Source organism: Oncorhynchus masou, chromosome 20 (genome assembly GCF_036934945.1).
Source record: "Oncorhynchus masou masou isolate Uvic2021 chromosome 20, UVic_Omas_1.1, whole genome shotgun sequence".
Classification (NCBI taxonomy): domain Eukaryota; kingdom Metazoa; phylum Chordata; class Actinopteri; order Salmoniformes; family Salmonidae; genus Oncorhynchus; species Oncorhynchus masou.
The window spans coordinates 23522301-23541467 of NC_088231.1; the positions used below are offsets into that span (position 1 = coordinate 23522301).

The 19167-nt window shown below is 47.8% G+C and overlaps 1 protein-coding gene across 1 annotated transcript in view; it reads right to left on the minus strand.

Moving 5' to 3' along the window:
• Positions 1 to 19167, minus strand: part of LOC135507189 (huntingtin-like) — a 202380-nt gene that overhangs the window by 149577 nt on the left and 33636 nt on the right. The window contains 12 exon segments of the mRNA XM_064926776.1: positions 1922 to 2068; positions 2561 to 2661; positions 3509 to 3572; positions 4778 to 4917; positions 4990 to 5087; positions 5815 to 5973; positions 7043 to 7180; positions 7826 to 7937; positions 9899 to 10017; positions 10092 to 10209; positions 14511 to 14911; positions 18866 to 18943. Of these exon segments, the coding sequence (XP_064782848.1) occupies positions 1922 to 2068; positions 2561 to 2661; positions 3509 to 3572; positions 4778 to 4917; positions 4990 to 5087; positions 5815 to 5973; positions 7043 to 7180; positions 7826 to 7937; positions 9899 to 10017; positions 10092 to 10209; positions 14511 to 14911; positions 18866 to 18943 (1675 nt within the window).

A 19167-nucleotide genomic window follows, 5' to 3' on the forward strand; every position in this document is an offset into this window, starting at 1 on the left:
GAACCAGCCAGTTAGCTGGTAGTAGATAGAACCAGCCGGTTAGCTGGTAGTAGATCGAACCAGCCGGTTAGCTGGTAGTAGATCGAACCAGCCGGTTAGCTGGTAGTAGATCGAACCAGCCAGTTAGCTGGTAGTAGATCGAACCAGCCGGTTAGCTGGTAGTAGATCGAACCAGCCGGTTAGCTGGTAGTAGATCGAACCAGCCGGTTAGCTGGTAGTAGATCGAACCAGCCGGTTAGCTGGTAGTAGATCGAACCAGCCGGTTAGCTGGTAGTAGATCGAACCAGCCGGTTAGCTGGTAGTAGATAGAACCAGCCGGTTAGCTGGTAGTAGATAGAACCAGCCGGTTAGCTGGTAGTAGATAGAACCAGCCGGTTAGCTGGTAGTAGATAGAACCAGCCAGTTAGCTGGTAGTAGATCGAACCAGCCAGTTAGCTGGTAGTAGATCGAACCAGCCGGTTAGCTGGTAGTAGATAGAACCAGCCAGTTAGCTGGTAGTAGATAGAACCAGCCGGTTAGCTGGTAGTAGATAGAACCAGCCGGTTAGCTGGTAGTAGATAGAACCAGCCAGTTAGCTGGTAGTAGATAGAACCAGCCGGTTAGCTGGTAGTAGATAGAACCAGCCGGTTAGCTGGTAGTAGATCAAACCAGCCGGTTAGCTGGTAGTAGATAGAACCAGCCAGTTAGCTGGTAGTAGATAGAACCAGCCAGTTAGCTGGTAGTAGATAGAACCAGCCGGTTAGCTGGTAGTAGATAGAACCAGCCAGTTAGCTGGTAGTAGATAGAACCAGCCAGTTAGCTGGTAGCAGATAGAAACAGCCAGTTAGCTGGTAGTAGATAGAACCAGCCGGTTAGCTGGTAGTAGATAGAACCAGCCAGTTAGCTGGTAGTACAAAAATTTACAAACAGCCCAGAGCGCTTTGTGTGTGTGTGTGTCAGGTGTGTGTGTGTGTACTGCGTGTGTACGTGTGTACTGTGTGTGTGTGTGTGTACGTGTGTACGTGTGTGTACGTGTGTACGTGTGTACGTGTGTGTACGTGTGTGTACGTGTGTGTACGTGTGTACGTGTGTACGTGTGTGTACGTGTGTGTACGTGTGTACGTGTGTGTACGTGTGTACGTGTGTGTACTGTGTGTACTGTGTGTACTGTGTGTACTGTGTGTACTGTGTGTGCTGTGTGTGTGTGTGTGTACTGTGTGTGTGTGTGTGTGTGTGTGTGTACTGTGTGTGTGTGTGTGTGTGTGTACTGTGTGTGTGTGTGTGTGTGTACTGTGTGTGTGTGTGTGTGTGTACTGTGTGTGTGTGTGTGTGTGTGTGTGTGTGTGTGTGTGTGTGTGTGTGTGTGTGTGTGTGTGTGTGTGTGTGTGTGTGTGTGTGTGTGTGTGTGTGTGTGTGTGTGTGTGTGTGTGTGTGTGTGTGTGTGTGTACTGTGTGTGTACTGTGTGTGTGTACTGTGTGTGTGTGTGTTGTGTGTGTACTGTGGGTGTGTGTGTACTGTGTGTGTGTGTGTGTGTACTGTGTGTGTGTACTGTGTGTGTGTGTGTGTGTGTGTGTGTGTACTGTGTGTGTGTGTGTGTGTGTGTGTGTGTGTGTGTGTGTGTACGTGTGTGTGTGTGTGTGTGTGTGTACTGTGTGTGTGTGTGTGTGTGTGTGTGTGTGTGTGTGTGTGTGTGTGTGTGTGTGTACTGTGTGTGTGTACTGTGTGTGTGTGTGTGTGTGTACTGTGTGTGTGTGTGTGTGTGTGTGTACTGTGTGTGTACTGTGTGTGTGTGTGTGTGTGTGTGTACTGTGTGTGTGTGTACTGTGTGTGTGTGTACTGTGTGTGTGTGTGTGTGTGTGTGTACTGTGTGTGTGTGTGTGTGTGTGTGTGTGTGTGTGTGTGTACTGTGTGTGTGTGTACTGTGTGTGTGTGTATACATACCTGGTGATGGTAGAGACAGTAAAGTGTGAAGGTGGTAGCGTCTCATGCATCAGTAACTGCAGATACACAGAGCTCTGGTCTCTGGCTATAGCCACCACCGGGTCAGCCTGACCCTGGTCACACTCATAGAACAACACACTGACCAGCCTGAGGACAGAGGACAGGGGACAGGACAGAGGACAGGGGACAGGACAGAGGACAGGGGACAGAGGACAGGACAGAGGATAGGACAGGGGACAGGACAGAGGACAGGGGACAGGACAGAGGACAGGGGTCAGGACAGAGGACAGAGGACAGAGGACAGGAGACAGGACAGAGGACAGGAGACAGGACAGAGGACAGTTGGGTTGAAGGAGAGAGAATGGAAATGACAACTTTAGAAAAGGACAAGATTTGCTTTCAATCACACATTCACTCTGTCTCACACACACACACTCCATCACACACACACACTCAACACTCCGTGACACACTCACACTGACACACACTGACACACACACACACACACTGACACACACACTTACACACACACTGACACACACACACACCCACTGACACCCACACTCTGTCTCGACACACACACACCCACACCCACACTCTGTCTCGACACACACTCACTCCAGAAAGTCCTTCCCGTACCTGCTGACAGTAGCAGCGGCTATGTGTCGTACTCGAGGGTCTTCGTCTCCCAACAAATGAATCACAACGCCATTCAACACTCTCTCCTGTAACCTTAGCAACTAGACAGAGAGAGAGGGAGCATGGAGGGTGTCAAGTGAATAGAGCTGGATGGACAGAGAGAGACCGAGAGAGAGACAGAGAGAAAGAGAGACAGAGAGAGAGAGAAACAGTGACAGAGAGACAAAGAGAAAGAGAGAGATAGTGACAGAGAGAGAAAGAGACAGAGAGAAAGAGACAGAGAGAGAGAGAGACAGAGAGAGACAGAGAGAGAGAGAGAGAGAGAGAGAGAGAGACAGAGAGAGACAGAGAGAGAAAGAGAGAGAAAGAGAGACAGAGAGAGAAAGAGAGAAAACAGTGACAGAGAGACAAAGAGAAAGAGAGAGAGAGAGAGAGAGACAGTGACAGAAAGAGACAGAGAGAGACAGAGAGAGATACAGAGAGAGAGACAGAGAGAGATACAGAGAGATACAGAGAGAGACAGAGAGAGATACAGAGAGAGATACAGAGAGAGATACAGAGAGAGATACAGAGAGAGACAGAGAGAGACAGAGAGAGACAGAGAGAGACAGAGAGAGACAGAGAGAGAAAGAGAGAGAAACAGTGACAGAGAGACAAAGAGAAAGAGAGAGAGAGAGAGAGAGAGACAGTGACAGAAAGAGACAGAGAGAGACAGAGAGAGATAGAGAGAGAGACAGAGAGAGATACAGAGAGAGATACAGAGAGATACAGAGAGATACAGAGAGAGACAGAGAGAGACAGAGAGAGATACAGAGAGATACAGAGAGATACAGAGAGAGACAGAGAGAGACAGAGAGAGATACAGAGAGAGATACAGAGAGAGATACAGAGAGAGACAGAGAGAGACAGAGAGAGACAGAGAGAGACAGAGAGAGACAGAGATCTTACCCCAGTGTAGTGATGCTCTCCTTTGTGTAAACTCTCTGTTCTCTTCTCCAGGAAGTTCACCAACCTGGAAACACCAACAATCTAATGATCCACACATTCAACCATCCAGTCATTCTACAGATTAACTCCAGAAAGATGATCAGAGTTCTGATCTAGGATCAGGTCCAGTATTCATAAAGGTGATCAGAGTAGGAGTTCTGATCTAGGATCAGGTCCAGTATTCACAAAGATTATCAGAGTAGGAGTTCTGATCTAGGATCAGGTCCAGTATTCATAAAGGTGATCAGAGTAGGAGTTCTGATCTAGGATCAGGTCCAGTATTCATAAAGATGATCAGAGTTGGAGTTCTGATCTAGGATCAGGTCCAGTATTCATAAAGATGATCAGAGTAGGAGTTCTGATCTAGGATCAGGTCCAGTATTCATAAAGGTGATCAGAGTAGGAGTTCTGATCTAGGATCAGGTCCAGTATTCACAAAGATTATCAGAGTAGGAGTTCTGATCTAGGATCAGGTCCAGTATTCATAAAGGTGATCAGAGTAGGAGTTCTGATCTAGGATCAGGTCCAGTATTCATAAAGATGATCAGAGTAGGAGTTCTGATCTAGGATCAGGTCCAGTATTCATAAAGATGATCAGAGTAGGAGTTCTGATCTAGGATCAGGTCCAGTATTCATAAAGGTGATCAGAGTAGGAGTTCTGATCTAGGATCAGGTCCAGTATTCATAAAGGTGATCAGAGTAGGAGTTCTGATCTAGGATCAGGTCCAGTATTCATAAAGGTGATCAGAGTATGAGTTCTGATCTAGGATCAGGTCCAGTATTCATAAAGATGATCAGAGTATGAGTTCTGATCTAGGATCAGGTCCAGTATTCATAAAGATGATCAGAGTATGAGTTCTGATCTAGGATCAGGTCCAGTATTCATAAAGATGATCAGAGTATGAGTTCTGATCTAGGATCAGGTCCAGTATTCATAAAGATGATCAGAGTATGAGTTCTGATCTAGGATCAGGTCCAGTATTCATAAAGATGATCAGAGTATGAGTTCTGATCTAGGATCAGGTCCAGTATTCATAAAGATGATCAGAGTAGGAGTTCTGATCTAGGATCAGGTCCAGTATTCATAAAGGTGATCAGAGTAGGAGTTCTGATCTAGGATCAGGTCCAGTATTCATAAAGGTGATCAGAGTATGAGTTCTGATCTAGGATCAGGTCTGGAATCTGTAGTCCCATTCTGGAACGTTCGGAGGCAGATTCTGGAACTCTTACCGGAAATCTATCTCTGCCAGAGTGTCCAGGAGTTCCGTCCTGACCAGCCAATAGGAACAGTCCTTTAAGGTCAGCAGGTCAACCAGGAGATGCAGACCCAACTCACTCAGAGTACTGCTACAAAGAGTCATGATGCAGTGCTGCAACACACACACACACGTTAATACATGTAGCGCGCACACACACACACACACACACTCTCCGTCTCTTACCCTGACTGCAGAGCAGGCCATCTTACAGGTGACAGAGGACTCGTCCTTTAGAGTGTTCTGTAGTACAGGAACTAGATCCACCAGGGACAACGGGTTACCTAGTGGAGATGAGAGGGGGAGGAGAGGGGGAGGAGAGAGGAGAGGAGGAGGAGAGAGGAGAGGAGGGGGAGGAGAGAGGAGAGGAGGAGGAGAGGGGGAGGAGAGAGGAAGGAGAGGGAGAGGAGGAGGAGAGAGAGGACAGGAGAGGGGGAGGAGAGAGAGGGAGGAGAGGGGGAGGAGGGAGGGGGAGGAGAGGAGAGAGGGGAGGAGAGGAGAGAGGGGAGGAGAGGAGAGAGGGGGAGGGAGGGAGGAGAGGAGAGAGGAGGAGAGAGGAGAGGGGGAGGAGAGAGGGAGGAAGGGGAGGAGAGAGGGAGGAAGGGGAGGAGAGGAAGGAGAGGAGAGTAGAGGAAGGAGAGAGAGGAGAGGAAGGAGAGAGAGTAGAGGAAGGAGAGAGAGGAGAGGAAGGAGAGAGAGGAGAGGAAGGAGAGAGAGGAGAGGAAGGAGAGAGAGGAGAGGAGAGGAAGGAGAGAGGGGACAGAGGGAGAGAGAGGAGAGGAGAGGAAGGAGAGAGAGGAGAGGAAGGAGAGAGGAGAGGAGAGGAAGGAGAGAGAGGAGAGGAGGCAACCATTTATCCAGGACATGTGACTGACAGAGTTAATGCTGATCGTTGACTATGTGATGATGGACATGAAGTCACTGCTGATAGTAACTGGTGTGAACTGACCAATCCACAGCCCCAGTGGTGTTTCAGAGGAACCTCTCTAACCGAATGCATCCCCCTCCTACCTGTAGAGGCGTGGACGCTGGTCATCCAGGCGTGGATGTTGTAACGTGTCTTGGTGAGAGCGGAGTGGATAACGGCGCCACACAAAACCGCTGCAGCACCTCTGACCTGAGGGTCTCCATGAGCAACCAGACACAACACATCACTGATATACTGTTGCTCTGTAGAGAGAGAGAGAGAGGTGAGGGTCTCCATGACGACCAGACACAACACATCACTGATATACTGCTGCTCTGTAGAGAGAGAGAGAGAGGTGAGGGTCTCCATGACGACCAGACACAACACATCACTGATATACTGTTGCTCTGTAGAGAGAGAGAGAGAGGGTGAGGGTCTCCATGACGACCAGACACAACACATCACTGATATACTGTTGCTCTGTAGAGAGAGAGAGGGGTGAGGGTCTCCATGACGACCAGACACAACACATCACTGATATACTGTTGCTCTGTAGAGAGAGAGAGAGGTGAGGGTCTCCATGACGACCAGACACAACACATCACTGATATACTGCTGCTCTGTAGAGAGAGAGAGAGAGGTGAGGGTCTCCATGAGCAACCAGACACAACACATCACTGATATACTGCTGCTCTGTAGAGAGAGAGAGAGGGGTGAGGGTCTCCATGACAACCAGACACAACACATCACTGATATACTGTTGCTCTGTAGAGAGAGAGAGAGGGGTGAGGGTCTCCATGACAACCAGACACAACACATCACTGATATACTGTTGCTCTGTAGAGAGAGAGAGAGAGGTGAGGGTCTCCATGACAACCAGACAACACATCATTGATATACTGTTGCTCTGTAGAGAGAGAGAGAGAGGTGAGGGTCTCCATGACGACCAGACACAACACATCACTGATATACTGTTGCTCTGTAGAGAGAGAGAGAGAGGTGAGGGTCTCCATGACGACCAGACACAACACATCACTGATATACTGTTGCTCTGTAGAGAGAGAGAGAGAGGTGAGGGTCTCCATGACAACCAGACAACACATCATTGATATACTGTTGCTCTGTAGAGAGAGAGAGATGGGTGAGGGTCTCCATGACGACCAGACACAACACATCACTGATATACTGTTGCTCTGTAGAGAGAGAGAGAGAGGTGAGGGTCTCCATGACAACCAGACAACACATCATTGATATACTGCTGCTCTGTGGAGAGAGAGAGATGGTGTGTGTGTGTGTGTGTGTGTGTGTGTGTGTGTGTGTGTGTGTTCCTACCCTGCTGTGTCACTCCGTCCAGTGGTTCCAGGTACAGAGAGTTGAAGAAGACTTCAGGATGAAGGGCAGCTGCTGCTCCGATACAGCTGACTGCTAGAACCTTCACACTGACACGGACCTCTTTATCAGAGACCAGCCCTGCACACACACACACACACACACACACACACACACACAGGTCAGAGACACACACACACACACAGGTCAGAGACACACACACACACACACACACAAACAGGTCAGAGACACACACACAGGTCAGAGACACACACACACACAGGTCAGAGACACACACACACACAGGTCAGAGACACACACACACACAGGTCAGAGACACACACACATACACAGGTCAGAGACACACACACACACACAGGTCAGAGAGAGAGACACACACACACACACACAGGTCAGAGACACACACACACACACACACACACACACACAGGTCAGAGACACACACACATACACAGGTCAGAGACACACACACACACACACACACACACACACACAGGTCAGAGACACACACACAGGTCAGAGACACACACACACACACACACACAGGTCAGAGACACACACACAGGTCAGAGACACACACAGGTCAGAGACACACACACAGGTCAGAGACACACACAGGTCAGAGACACACACACAGGTCAGAGACACACACAGGTCAGAGACACACACAGGTCAGAGACACACACACAGGTCAGAGACACACACAGGTCAGAGACACACACAGGTCAGAGACTTGCAGGTCAGAGCGACCTCTCAGACTCGTACCATTCTTCTGTCCAGTCAGCAGGAAGGAGGCAGAGAGGAGTCGCACACAGTGAACCAGAGGCTCCGCCCCTTGGTCTGTGTAGTGGCCAATCGGACCCCTTATCCTCGATGGCTGGGGGATGAAACAACATTTAACTAATCACAACCAGTCAAAAGAAGACAGACAACAACATTAGCCAATCAGAAATGACAAATGTGAAATCTCAACAAGTCTAAATATCTCATAATGAGTGATGGGGTTTTAAATTAGAGGGGGGTTTATCTAACCTCATTGGATATTATAAATTAGTGGGGGTTTTATCTAAAGTCATTGGATATTATAAATTAGTGGGGGTTTTATCTAAAGTCATTGGATATTATAAATTAGTGGGGGTTTTATCTAACGTCATTGGCAGACTATATAAGATATTATAAATTAGTGGGGGTTTTATCTAACCTCATTGGATATTATAAATTAGTGGGGGTTTTATCTAACGTCACTGGATATTATAAATTAGTGGGGGTTTTATCTAACGTCATTGGCAGACTATATAAGATATTATAAATTAGTGGCGGTTTTATCTAACCTCATTGGATATTATAAATTAGTGGGGGTTTTATCTAACGTCACTGGATATTATAAATTAGTGGGGGTTTTACCTAACGTCATTGGCAGACTATATGAGATATTATAAATTAATGGGGGTTTTATCTAACGTCATTGGATATTATAAATTAGTGGGGGTTTTAGGTTTTATCTAACGTCATTGGCAGACTATATAAGATATTATAAATTAGTGGAGGTTTTATATAACCTCATTGGCAGACTATATAAGATATTATAAATTAGTGGGGGTTTTATCTAACGTCATTGGATATTATAAATTAGTGGGGGATTTACCTAACGTCATTGGCAGACTATATAAGATATTATAAATTAGTGGGGGTTTTATCTAACGTCATTGGCAGACTATATAAGATATTATAAATTAGTGGGGGTTTTATCTAACGTCATTGGATATAAAAAATTAGTGGGCGATTTACCTAACGTCATTGGATATTGTAAATTAGTGGGGGTTTTATCTGACGTCATTGGCAGACTATATAAGACATTATAAATTAGTGGGGGTTTTATCTAACGTCATTGGATATTATAAATTAGTGGGGGATTTACCTAACGTCATTGGATATTATAAATTAGTGGGGGTTTTATCTGACGTCATTGGCAGACTATATAAGATATTATAAATTAATGGGGGTTTTATCTAACGTCATTGGCAGACTATATGAGATATTATAAATTAGTGGGGGTTTTATCTAACGTCATTGGCAGACGTGGTAACGGTGTAACCGTGGTAACGGTGTATCGGTTGTAACGGTGTATCGGTTGTAATGGTGTAGCGGTGTAACCGTGGTAACGGTGTACCAGTTGTAACGGTGTAACCGTGGTAACGTGTATAAGTGGTAACGGTGTATTGGTTGTAACGGTGTAACCGTGGTAACTATGTAACTGTGGTAATGTGTGCGAGTGGTAACGGTGTATAAGTGGTAACGGTGTATACGTGGTAACGGTGTATAAGTGGTAACGGTATAACCGTGGAAACGGTGTGTAAGTTGTAGCGGTGTATACGTTGTAGCGGTGTATAAGTGGTAACAGTGTAACCATGGAAACGGTGTGTAAGTGGTAACGGTGTAACCGTGGAAACGGTGTGTAAGTTGTAGCGGTGTAACCATGTTAACGGTGTATAAGTGTTACTGGTGTAACCGTGGTACCAGTGTAACCGTGGTATCGGTGTAACCGTGCCTGGTATTGGTATAACTATGGTAACGGTGTATAAGTGGTAACGGTGTATTGGTTGTGATGGTGTATCGGTGTGCATGTGCAGTACGGTGTGCGTCCGTGTCTCTCCGTGTGTGTGTGTGTGTGTGTGTGTGTGTGTGTGTGTGTGTGTGTGTGTGTGTCTCCATGGGTGTGTCTCTCCGTGTGTGTGTGTGTGTGTGTGTGTGTGTGTGTGTGTGTGTGTGTGTGTGTGTGTGTGTGTGTCTCTCCGTGTGTGTGTGTGTGTGTGTCTCTCCGTGTGTGTGTGTGTGTACCTTGTCCTCCAGCTCTGTGGTCTCCACTGTTTCCTCCTTTGGTATGAACTGATCCACACTGCTGTCTGACGCCTGTCTGTTGTGACCTCTGCCCTCTAGGAGGTGGGGTCTACTCAGAGCTACAACAACAACAACAACGTCAGTGTACTGTATGTGTTTGTAACGTGTGTACTGTGTGTGTATCGTGTCGTACCCAGTGCGGACTGGGAGAAGGGCTCAGGGTGTGATGAAGGTACGGCTCCCTCTTCTTCCTCATCCTGTAAAGTTCCAATCTGCATCCCTGAATACAGACTCTCACTGGTGTCCAACACCTACACACACACACACACACACACACACACACACACACACACACACACACACACACACACAGAGACAGACACACACACACACAGAGACACAGACACACAGAGACAGAGACACACACACACACAGAGAGACACTCACACACACACACACACAGAGACAGACACACAGACACACACACAGAGAGACACACACACACACAGAGACACACACACACAGACACACAGAGACAGAGACACACACACAGAGAGACACTCACACAGAAACACACACAGAGACAGACACACACACAGAGAGACACACACACACAGACAGACACACACACAGAGACAGACACACACACAGAGACAGACACACACACAGACAGACACACACACAGACAGACACACACACAGAGACACACCCACACAGAGAGACACTCACACAGAGAGACACTCACACAGAGACACTCACACAGAGAGACACTCACACAGAGACAGAGACACACACACACAGAGAGACACACACACAGAGACAGAGACACACACACACACAGAGACAGAGACACACACACACACAGAGACAGAGACACACACACACAGACACAGACACACAGAGACAGAGACACACACACACAGACACACAGAGACAGAGACACACACACACAGACAGACACACACACACAGACAGACACACACACAGAGACAGACACACACACAGAGACAGACACACACACAGAGACAGACACACACACAGAGACAGACACACACACAGAGAGACAGACACACACACAGAGACAGACACACACACAGAGACAGACACACACACAGAGACAGACACACACACAGAGACAGACACAGAGAGAGACAGACACAGAGAGAGACAGACACAGAGAGAGACAGACACAGAGAGAGACAGACACAGAGAGAGACAGACACAGAGAGAGAGACAGACACAGAGAGACACAGAGAGACAGACACAGAGAGACAGACACAGAGAGAGAGACAGACACAGAGAGACAGACACAGAGAGACAGACACAGAGAGACAAAGAGAGAGACAGAGAGACAGACACAGAGAGACAGACACAGAGAGACAGACACAGAGAGACAGAGAGAGAGACAGACACAGAGAGACAGACACAGAGAGACAGACACAGAGAGACAGAGAGAGAGAGACAGACATCAGTGAATGAGGTTCAGTATTCAACACTAGTTCAGCAGGCAAGAACACGTCTACTGTCTTCATAGCTACTGGCAATAATCAGCTGATTAGGTAACAACAGTCTACCGGGCGTAACGGCAGTCTACCGGGCGTGACGGCCTCCTACCGGGCCTGACGGCCAGTCTACCGGGCGTGACGGCCGTCTACCGGGCGTAACGGCTAGTCAACCGCGACGACAGTCTACCTGGCATCCTGTGCTTAACATCCTTTGGGATTCAGAAGCACTCATTGGTAGATCTCTAAATTGGGAGGCAAAATGATGGAAACATTTTCCCTAAATTCCCAGGTTTTCCAGAAATTCCAGTTGGAAGATTCCCCGGAATCAGAGGATGAAGAAGCAGGAAATCTTCCCGTCCAGGATTTCTGGAAAAGTCTGCAGATTTCTGCAACCTTGTAACTAAATCACTGAACTGGGTTTGACTCAACAAAGGAGGAACCATGATGTGGGTTAACAGTTACTACAGAACTCATTCCATGATGATGGGGGAAGAGGGGGAGCGAGGGAAGGAGGGGGGAGCGAGGGAAGGAGGGGAAAAGGGGGAAGGAGGGGAAAAGGGGGAAGGAGGGGAGAAGGGGGAAGGAGGGGAGAAGGGGGAAGGAGGGGGAGCGAGGGAAGGAGGGGGAGCGAGGGAAGGAGGGGGAGCGAGGGAAGGAGGGGGAGCGAGGGAAGGAGGGGAAAAGGGGGAAGGAGGGGAAAAGGGGGAAGGAGGGGAGAAGGGGGAAGGAGGGGAGAAGGGGGAAGGAGGGGAGAAGGGGGAAGGAGGGGGAGCGAGGGAAGGAGGGGGAGCGAGGGAAGGAGGGGGAGCGAGGGAAGGAGGGGGAGCGAGGAAAGGAGGGGGAGCAAGGAAAGGAGGGGAGAAGGGGGAGCGAGGGAAGGAGGGGAGAAGGGGGAGCGAGGGAAGGAGGGGAGAAGGATGGGAAGGATGTGGGTTAACAGTTAACTACAGAACTCATTCCATGATGTGGGTTAACAGTTAACTACAGAACTCATTCCATGATGTGGGTTAACAGTTACTACAGACATCATTCCATGATGTGGGTTAACAGTTACTACAGACCTCACTCCATGATGTGGGTTAACAGTTACTACAGAACTCATTCCATGATGTGGGTTAACAGTTAACTACAGAACTCATTCCATGATGTGGGTTAACAGTTACTACAGAACTCATTCCATGATGTGGGTTAACAGTTACTACAGAACTCATTCCATGATGATGTGGGAAGAGGGGGAAGGAGGGGAAGAGGGGGAGCGAGGGAAGGAGGGGAAGAGGGGGAGCGAGGGAAGGAGGGGGAGCGAGGGAAGGAGGGGAAGAGGGGGAGCGAGGGAAGGAGGGGGAGCGAGGGAAGGAGGGGAAAAGGGGGAAGGAGGGGAAAAGGGGAAGGAGGGGAGAAGGGGGAAGGAGGGGAGAAGGGGGAAGGAGGGAGAAAGGGGAAGGAGGGGGAGCGGGGGAAGGAGGGGAGCGAGGGAAGGAGGGGGAGCGAGGGAAGGAGGGGGAGCGAGGGAAGGAGGGGGAGCGAGGGAAGGAGGGGGAGCGAGGAAGGAGGGGGAGCGAGGAAAGGAGGGGGAGCAAGGAAAGGAGGGGGAGCAAGGAAAGGAGGGGAGAAGGGGGAGCGAGGGGGAAGGAGGGGAGAAGGGGGAGCGAGGGAAGGAGGGGGAGCGAGGGAAGGAGGGGAAAAGGGGGAAGGAGGGGAAAAGGGGGAAGGAGGGAAAAGGGGGAAGGAGGGGAGAAGGGGGAAGGAGGGGAGAAGGGGGAAGGAGGGGGAGCGAGGGAAGGAGGGGGAGCGAGGGAAGGAGGGGGAGCGAGGGAAGGAGGGGGAGCGAGGAAAGGAGGGGGAGCAAGGAAAGGAGGGGAGAAGGGGGAGCGAGGGAAGGAGGGGAGAAGGATGGGGGAGCGAGGGAAGGAGGGGAGAAGGATGGGAAGGAGGGGAGAAGGATGGGAAGGAGGGGAAGAAGGGGAAAGAGGGGAGCGAGAGGTAAGGAGGGTAGGGGGGCGAGTGAGGGGGGGAGCAAGGGGGAAGGAGGGAGGAAGGGAAGAGGGAGAAGGAGGTGAGCAAGGGGGAAGGAGGTGAGCGAGGGTTAAGGAGGGGAGAAGGGGGAGCGAGGGAAGGATGGGGAGAAGGGGGAGCGAGGAAGGAGGGGGAAGGGGGAAGGAGGGGAGCGAGGGGTAAGGAGGGTAGGGGGCGAGCGAGGGGAGAGGGGGAGGGGATTCGTTTTAGATTTCTGAAGAGTTTCAATGATCTTCCTGAGAAAACGAATAAATCACCAAACAAGAAGGATGGGGAAAGCAACCAATCAGGAGGGGGATTAAATCCTTGACTCCAGGTTGCCATGGAAACGAGAGAGGGGGGAGAAGGGGGCGGTTCTTAGCAGGGAGTAGAGTACCGGTCTTAAGGAACGGGGGGTTCGGACGGACGAGTGACAAGAACAAAACGGAACTACAGCCAGGTATACCCCCCCCCCTCTGACATCATCAACCAATCAGCCAATCACCTTGCTACTACCGCTAGAGGAAGCGTCGGCGCCAGAAGAGAGGGAGGAAGAAGAAGAAGCAGCAGCAGCAGCAGCGGAGGAAGAGGAGGAGGAAGAGGAGGAGTAGACGGAAGAGTCGCTGTCGGACGCGTCTGGACCCTCGGTGGAGGTCGGAGAGGGAGGGGCCTCAAATGGCGGCTCCACCATCACCCGCGGCAACCGCGGACGCGACTGCGTGTCACGGGGTGGGTGGGTGGGTGGGAGGGAGGGAGGGAGGAGGGCAGACCATAGAATTAGAAGAACGGACATTCCCATTCAAAGCAATGTTACGCCAAACATTGTGAGCCTCAGTGTTTAACACAACGCAACAACGGCATTTAGTTGGGTTTCCAACCACAAAACCTGTACAACTGACGATGGGTTTTGACTCATTCTACTGAGTCTAATTCTATGGTCTGGGAAACCTGGTCCATTCCGAATTGATTCAAAATCACTCCAACTCCAATCTCTAATCTCCCCAGTGTCAACAACGTCGGAGGACAATCGAGTGCGTTCGCCTCGAGTAAATCAAATCAAAAACAACTTCTCGGTAAATAACAAAGTCTCACTCCGACATGGCAGGCAGACTTACGAGTTCAGCAACGTCTGAAGGAGTGACAGCCGAGTCCGGCCCCTCTGTGGTGGTCTGCGAAGAGTCGGCGCTCGGGGCCAGCGAGGGGTCTCCCAGGGGGTCCAGCAGGGGCCCGTCGGGCATCTCCGCGTTCTCCGGTGTGGCGTAGTCGGCCGTTTCCGGGGTAACGTTAGCCCCACTGGAGCTGTGGCTGAGCATGTCCTCGTCCGCTGCGTTGTCATTGGGCGACTCGGGAGTCCCCGCCCCTCCCTCGCAGGTCCCGAGGGCAGTCGTTCCTTGTTCCGAGGAGGCGCCACCGAGGTCCACAGAGTCGCCGGGCTGCAGAGCATGCTGTGAGGAGCGGGGCTGCTGGGTAATGATGTCGACGACCTGGGCAGTGGCGTCGGCGCCCGCGACAGAGGCTGAGTCAAGGTGGGAGACACATTAAATCATCACCCTCTCTCTCTCTCAACCTCATCTTTCAATACAACAAACAGGGGTTAGTAAAGAATGGATCCCCAGATTTAATTGAAGAAATATTTGCATGTTTTGTTCTATTTGATTGAAGTTGTACTGCTAACAGATGACTGGGTCTGGAGGAATTTAAATAGTTATTTTGCCTGGTGTTGTGTATGATAAATTCACATCTTGTTAAGGGTATTTTTTAATGAATAATGACTAAATGATGTATACATTTAAAAATCAGAACTATGACTAAACAGAATACTACTATGTTACTGTATGGATGTATGAGTTTGATTAAAATCATAAAACTAAATTTAAAATTAAAATTACTTAAATTTTACTTTTAATTACTTAAAATTAAATTTAAAGTGTGTTAGTTTTAGTCAAAAATCAAAAAAAAGAATTAGAACAATGACCGTCTGATCCTTGTTAGAAACAAATGAAGTTATCGTCAGACCGGAATGCTGTGTTCCTTACAGGACATCCTGTCCCCACCCAGGGAGGGGAGAGACCTTGGGCTTGTCGTAGATTATTTAACCGGTGGCAGACAGCGTGGGAAGACTTGTGAACTATACTGACATTGTATCGGAGCATTTCGCTACACTCGCATTAACATCTGCTAACCATGTGTATGTGACAAATAAAATTTGATTTGATTTGAGTGGAGGAAGGACAGTTTAAAACCTATGACGTCATTTTTAGTATGATGTACTATGATCAGTACTCTCGAGAATAAACGCTATCGATTGATTTTGAGACTGGTCTCTGTCCATTTTATGCAAATAAGTATCTTACAAATTCTTAGAAAATGGGCAGAGTGTTTTAATTGAATTGGTTGATGAACATAAAGGAATAAAATATCGATACTTAAGTATGTGATTGAGGTCTGTCCTTATGATGTAGAATTTGTTAATTTTGTCTGTGGAGTGGTAGGGATATATGCGTACAGTTTAGTTTCGAGTTCAAGTGCTCTACGGTTTTCGTTCCTTGTTTAGACCAGGATGCGAAACACTACGGACCTATTTCCTAATAAAGCCCTGCGCTGCGTCCCACAGCATACAGATACAATGGTTGGTTCATACCGATGGTTGGTTCATACCGACGGTTGGTTCATACTGATGGTTGGTTCATACCGACGGTTGGTTCATACCGACGGGTGGTTCATACCGACGGTTGGTTCATACCGACGGTTGGTTCATACCGATGGTTGGTTCATACCGACGGTTGGTTCATACCGACGGTTGGTTCATACCGACGGTTGGTTCATACCGACGGTTGGTTCATACCGACGGGTGGTTCATACCGACGGTTGGTTCATACCGACGGTTGGTTCATACCGACGGTTGGTTCATACCGACGGTTGGTTCATACCGACGGTTGGTTCATACCGATGGTTGGTTCATACCGACGGTTGGTTCATACCGACGGTTGGTTCATACCGACGGGTGGTTCATACCGGTTTGGTTCATACCGACGGTTGGTTCATACCGACGGTTGGTTCATACCGACGGGTGGTTCATACCGACGGGTGGTTCATACCGACGGTTGGTTCATACCGACGGGTGATTCATACCGACGGTTGGTTCATACCGACGGGTGGTTCATACCGACGGTTGGTTCATACCGACGGTTGGTTCATACCGACGGTTGGTTCATACCGACGGGTGGTTCATACCGACGGTTGGTTCATACCGACGGTTGGTTCATACCGACGGTTGGTTCATACCGACGGTTGGTTCATACCGATGGTTGGTTCATACTGATGGTTGGTTCATACCGACGGTTGGTTCATACTGATGGTTGGTTCATACCGACGGTTGGTTCATACCGATGGTTGGTTCATACCGATGGGTGGTTCATACCGATGGGTGGTTCATACCGATGGTTGGTTCATACCGATGGGTGGTTCATACCGATGGGTGGTTCATACCGACGGGTGATTCATACCGACGGTTGGTTCATACCGATTGGTTGGTTCATACCGACGGGTGGTTCATACCGATCGGGTGGTTCATACCGATCGGTTGGTTCATACCGACGGGTGATTCATACCGACGGTTGGTTCATACCGATTAAAGGTGATTCATACCGAGGTTGGTTCATACCGATCGGTTGGTTCATACCGGCGGTTGGTTCATACCGACGGTTGGTTCATACCGACGGTTGGTTCATACCGATTGTTGGTTCATACCGACGGTTGGTTCATACCGACGGTTGGTTCATACCGATAGGTTGGTTCATACCGATCGGTTGGTTCATACCGACGGTTGGTTCATACCGACGGTTGGTTCATACCGATTGTTGGTTCATACCGATCGGTTGGTTCATACCGACGGTTGGTTCATACCGACGGTTGGTTCATACCGACGGTTGGTTCATACCGACGGTTGGTTCATACCGACGGTTGGTTCATACCGACGGTTGGTTCATACCGACGGTTGGTTCATACCGACGGTTGGTTCATACCGATGGTTGGTTCATACTGATGGGTGGTTCATACCGACGGTTGGTTCATACCGATGGGTGGTTCATACCGATGGGTGGTTCATACCGATGGTTGGTTCATACCGATGGGTGGTTCATACCGATGGTTGGTTCATACGGCCGAGACAAGTCACACTAACATTGTACAGTATTTAAAGTGTGACTGCCGAGACAAGTCACACTAACATTGTACAATAATTAAAGTGTGACTGCCGAGACAAGTCACACTAACATTGTACAATAATTAAAGTGTGACTGCCGAGACAAGTCACACTAACATTGTACAGTAATTAAAGTGTGACTGTCGAGACAAGTCACACTAACATTGTACAATAATTAAAGTGTGACTGCCGAGACAAGTCACACTAACATTGTACAATAATTAAAGTGTGACTGTCGAGACAAGTCACACTAACATTGTACAGTAATTAAAGTGTGACTGCCGAGACAAGTCACACTAACATTGTACAGTAATTAAAGTGTGACTGTCGAGACAAGTCACACTAACATTGTACAGTAATTAAAGTGTGACTGTCGAGACAAGTCACACTAACATTGTACAGTATTTAAAGTGTGACTGTCGAGACAAGTCACACTAACATTGTACAGTATTTAAAGTGTGACTGTCGAGACAAGTCACACTAACATTGTACAGTATTTAAAGTGTGACTGTCGAGACAAGTCACACTAACATTGTACAGTATTTAAAGTGTGACTGCAGAGACAATTAAAAGTGAACTGCGGGATACAGGCCTATTCCCTGTCAGTTTCATAAATCCTATTTTTCATTAGTTAATATTTGAATATTCATAATAGTGATAGTTAATCATTTTAATAGACCCCCCCCCCTAATGATAATACGATTGGCTCGACATGATGTCGGATAACGTGGCAACTAACGAATGATTTACGTTAACATTCAAACGATCAAACAATTGGATAAGCATCGTGCCAACATGTCATAACAATACTAAATAAATAAATAACGATAAATAATAACAATAAATAATTACTCATAATAAATAACAATAATAACCAATAATAACAATAATAATAAATAATAACAATAAATAAATAAATAAATAAACAATGATAAATAATAATAATAAATAATTAATCATAATAAATAAAAATAACAAATAATAACAATAATAATAAATAACCATAATAACAACAAATAATAATCATAATAAATAATAATACGTAACAATAATAAATAACAATAACAATAATAATAATAATAATAATAAAATTCATAATCATAATAAATAATAACAATAAATAATAACAATAACAATAGATAATAACAATAATAATAATAATAAAGTAACAATAATAATTAATAATTAATCATAATAAATAATAATAACAACAATAATAAGGTGCTTGAGTGATATGAATGGTGATGTTCCTGCATTCTGTCTCACCTGTAAAGGCCTCGGTGGTGACCTCTGCCCTCTCAGGGTCGTCCTCCAACCCCTCCTCCTCCCCCGACAGCATCTTGCCTGGGACACACAGACAGGATTAAAGACGGCTACTGTAACATGACCAGTCAGCAGCGTTAGAGAAAGCTGTGCTAAAGAGGCCCACATTAACACAGTATTAGAGAAAGCTGTGGTAGACCAATGGTTCTCCAACCTCTCCTCTGGGACCCCAAGTCCTTCCATGTATTTCAACTATTCTAAAGCTAAAACAACCTGATTCAACTGATCAACTGATGCACAACTTC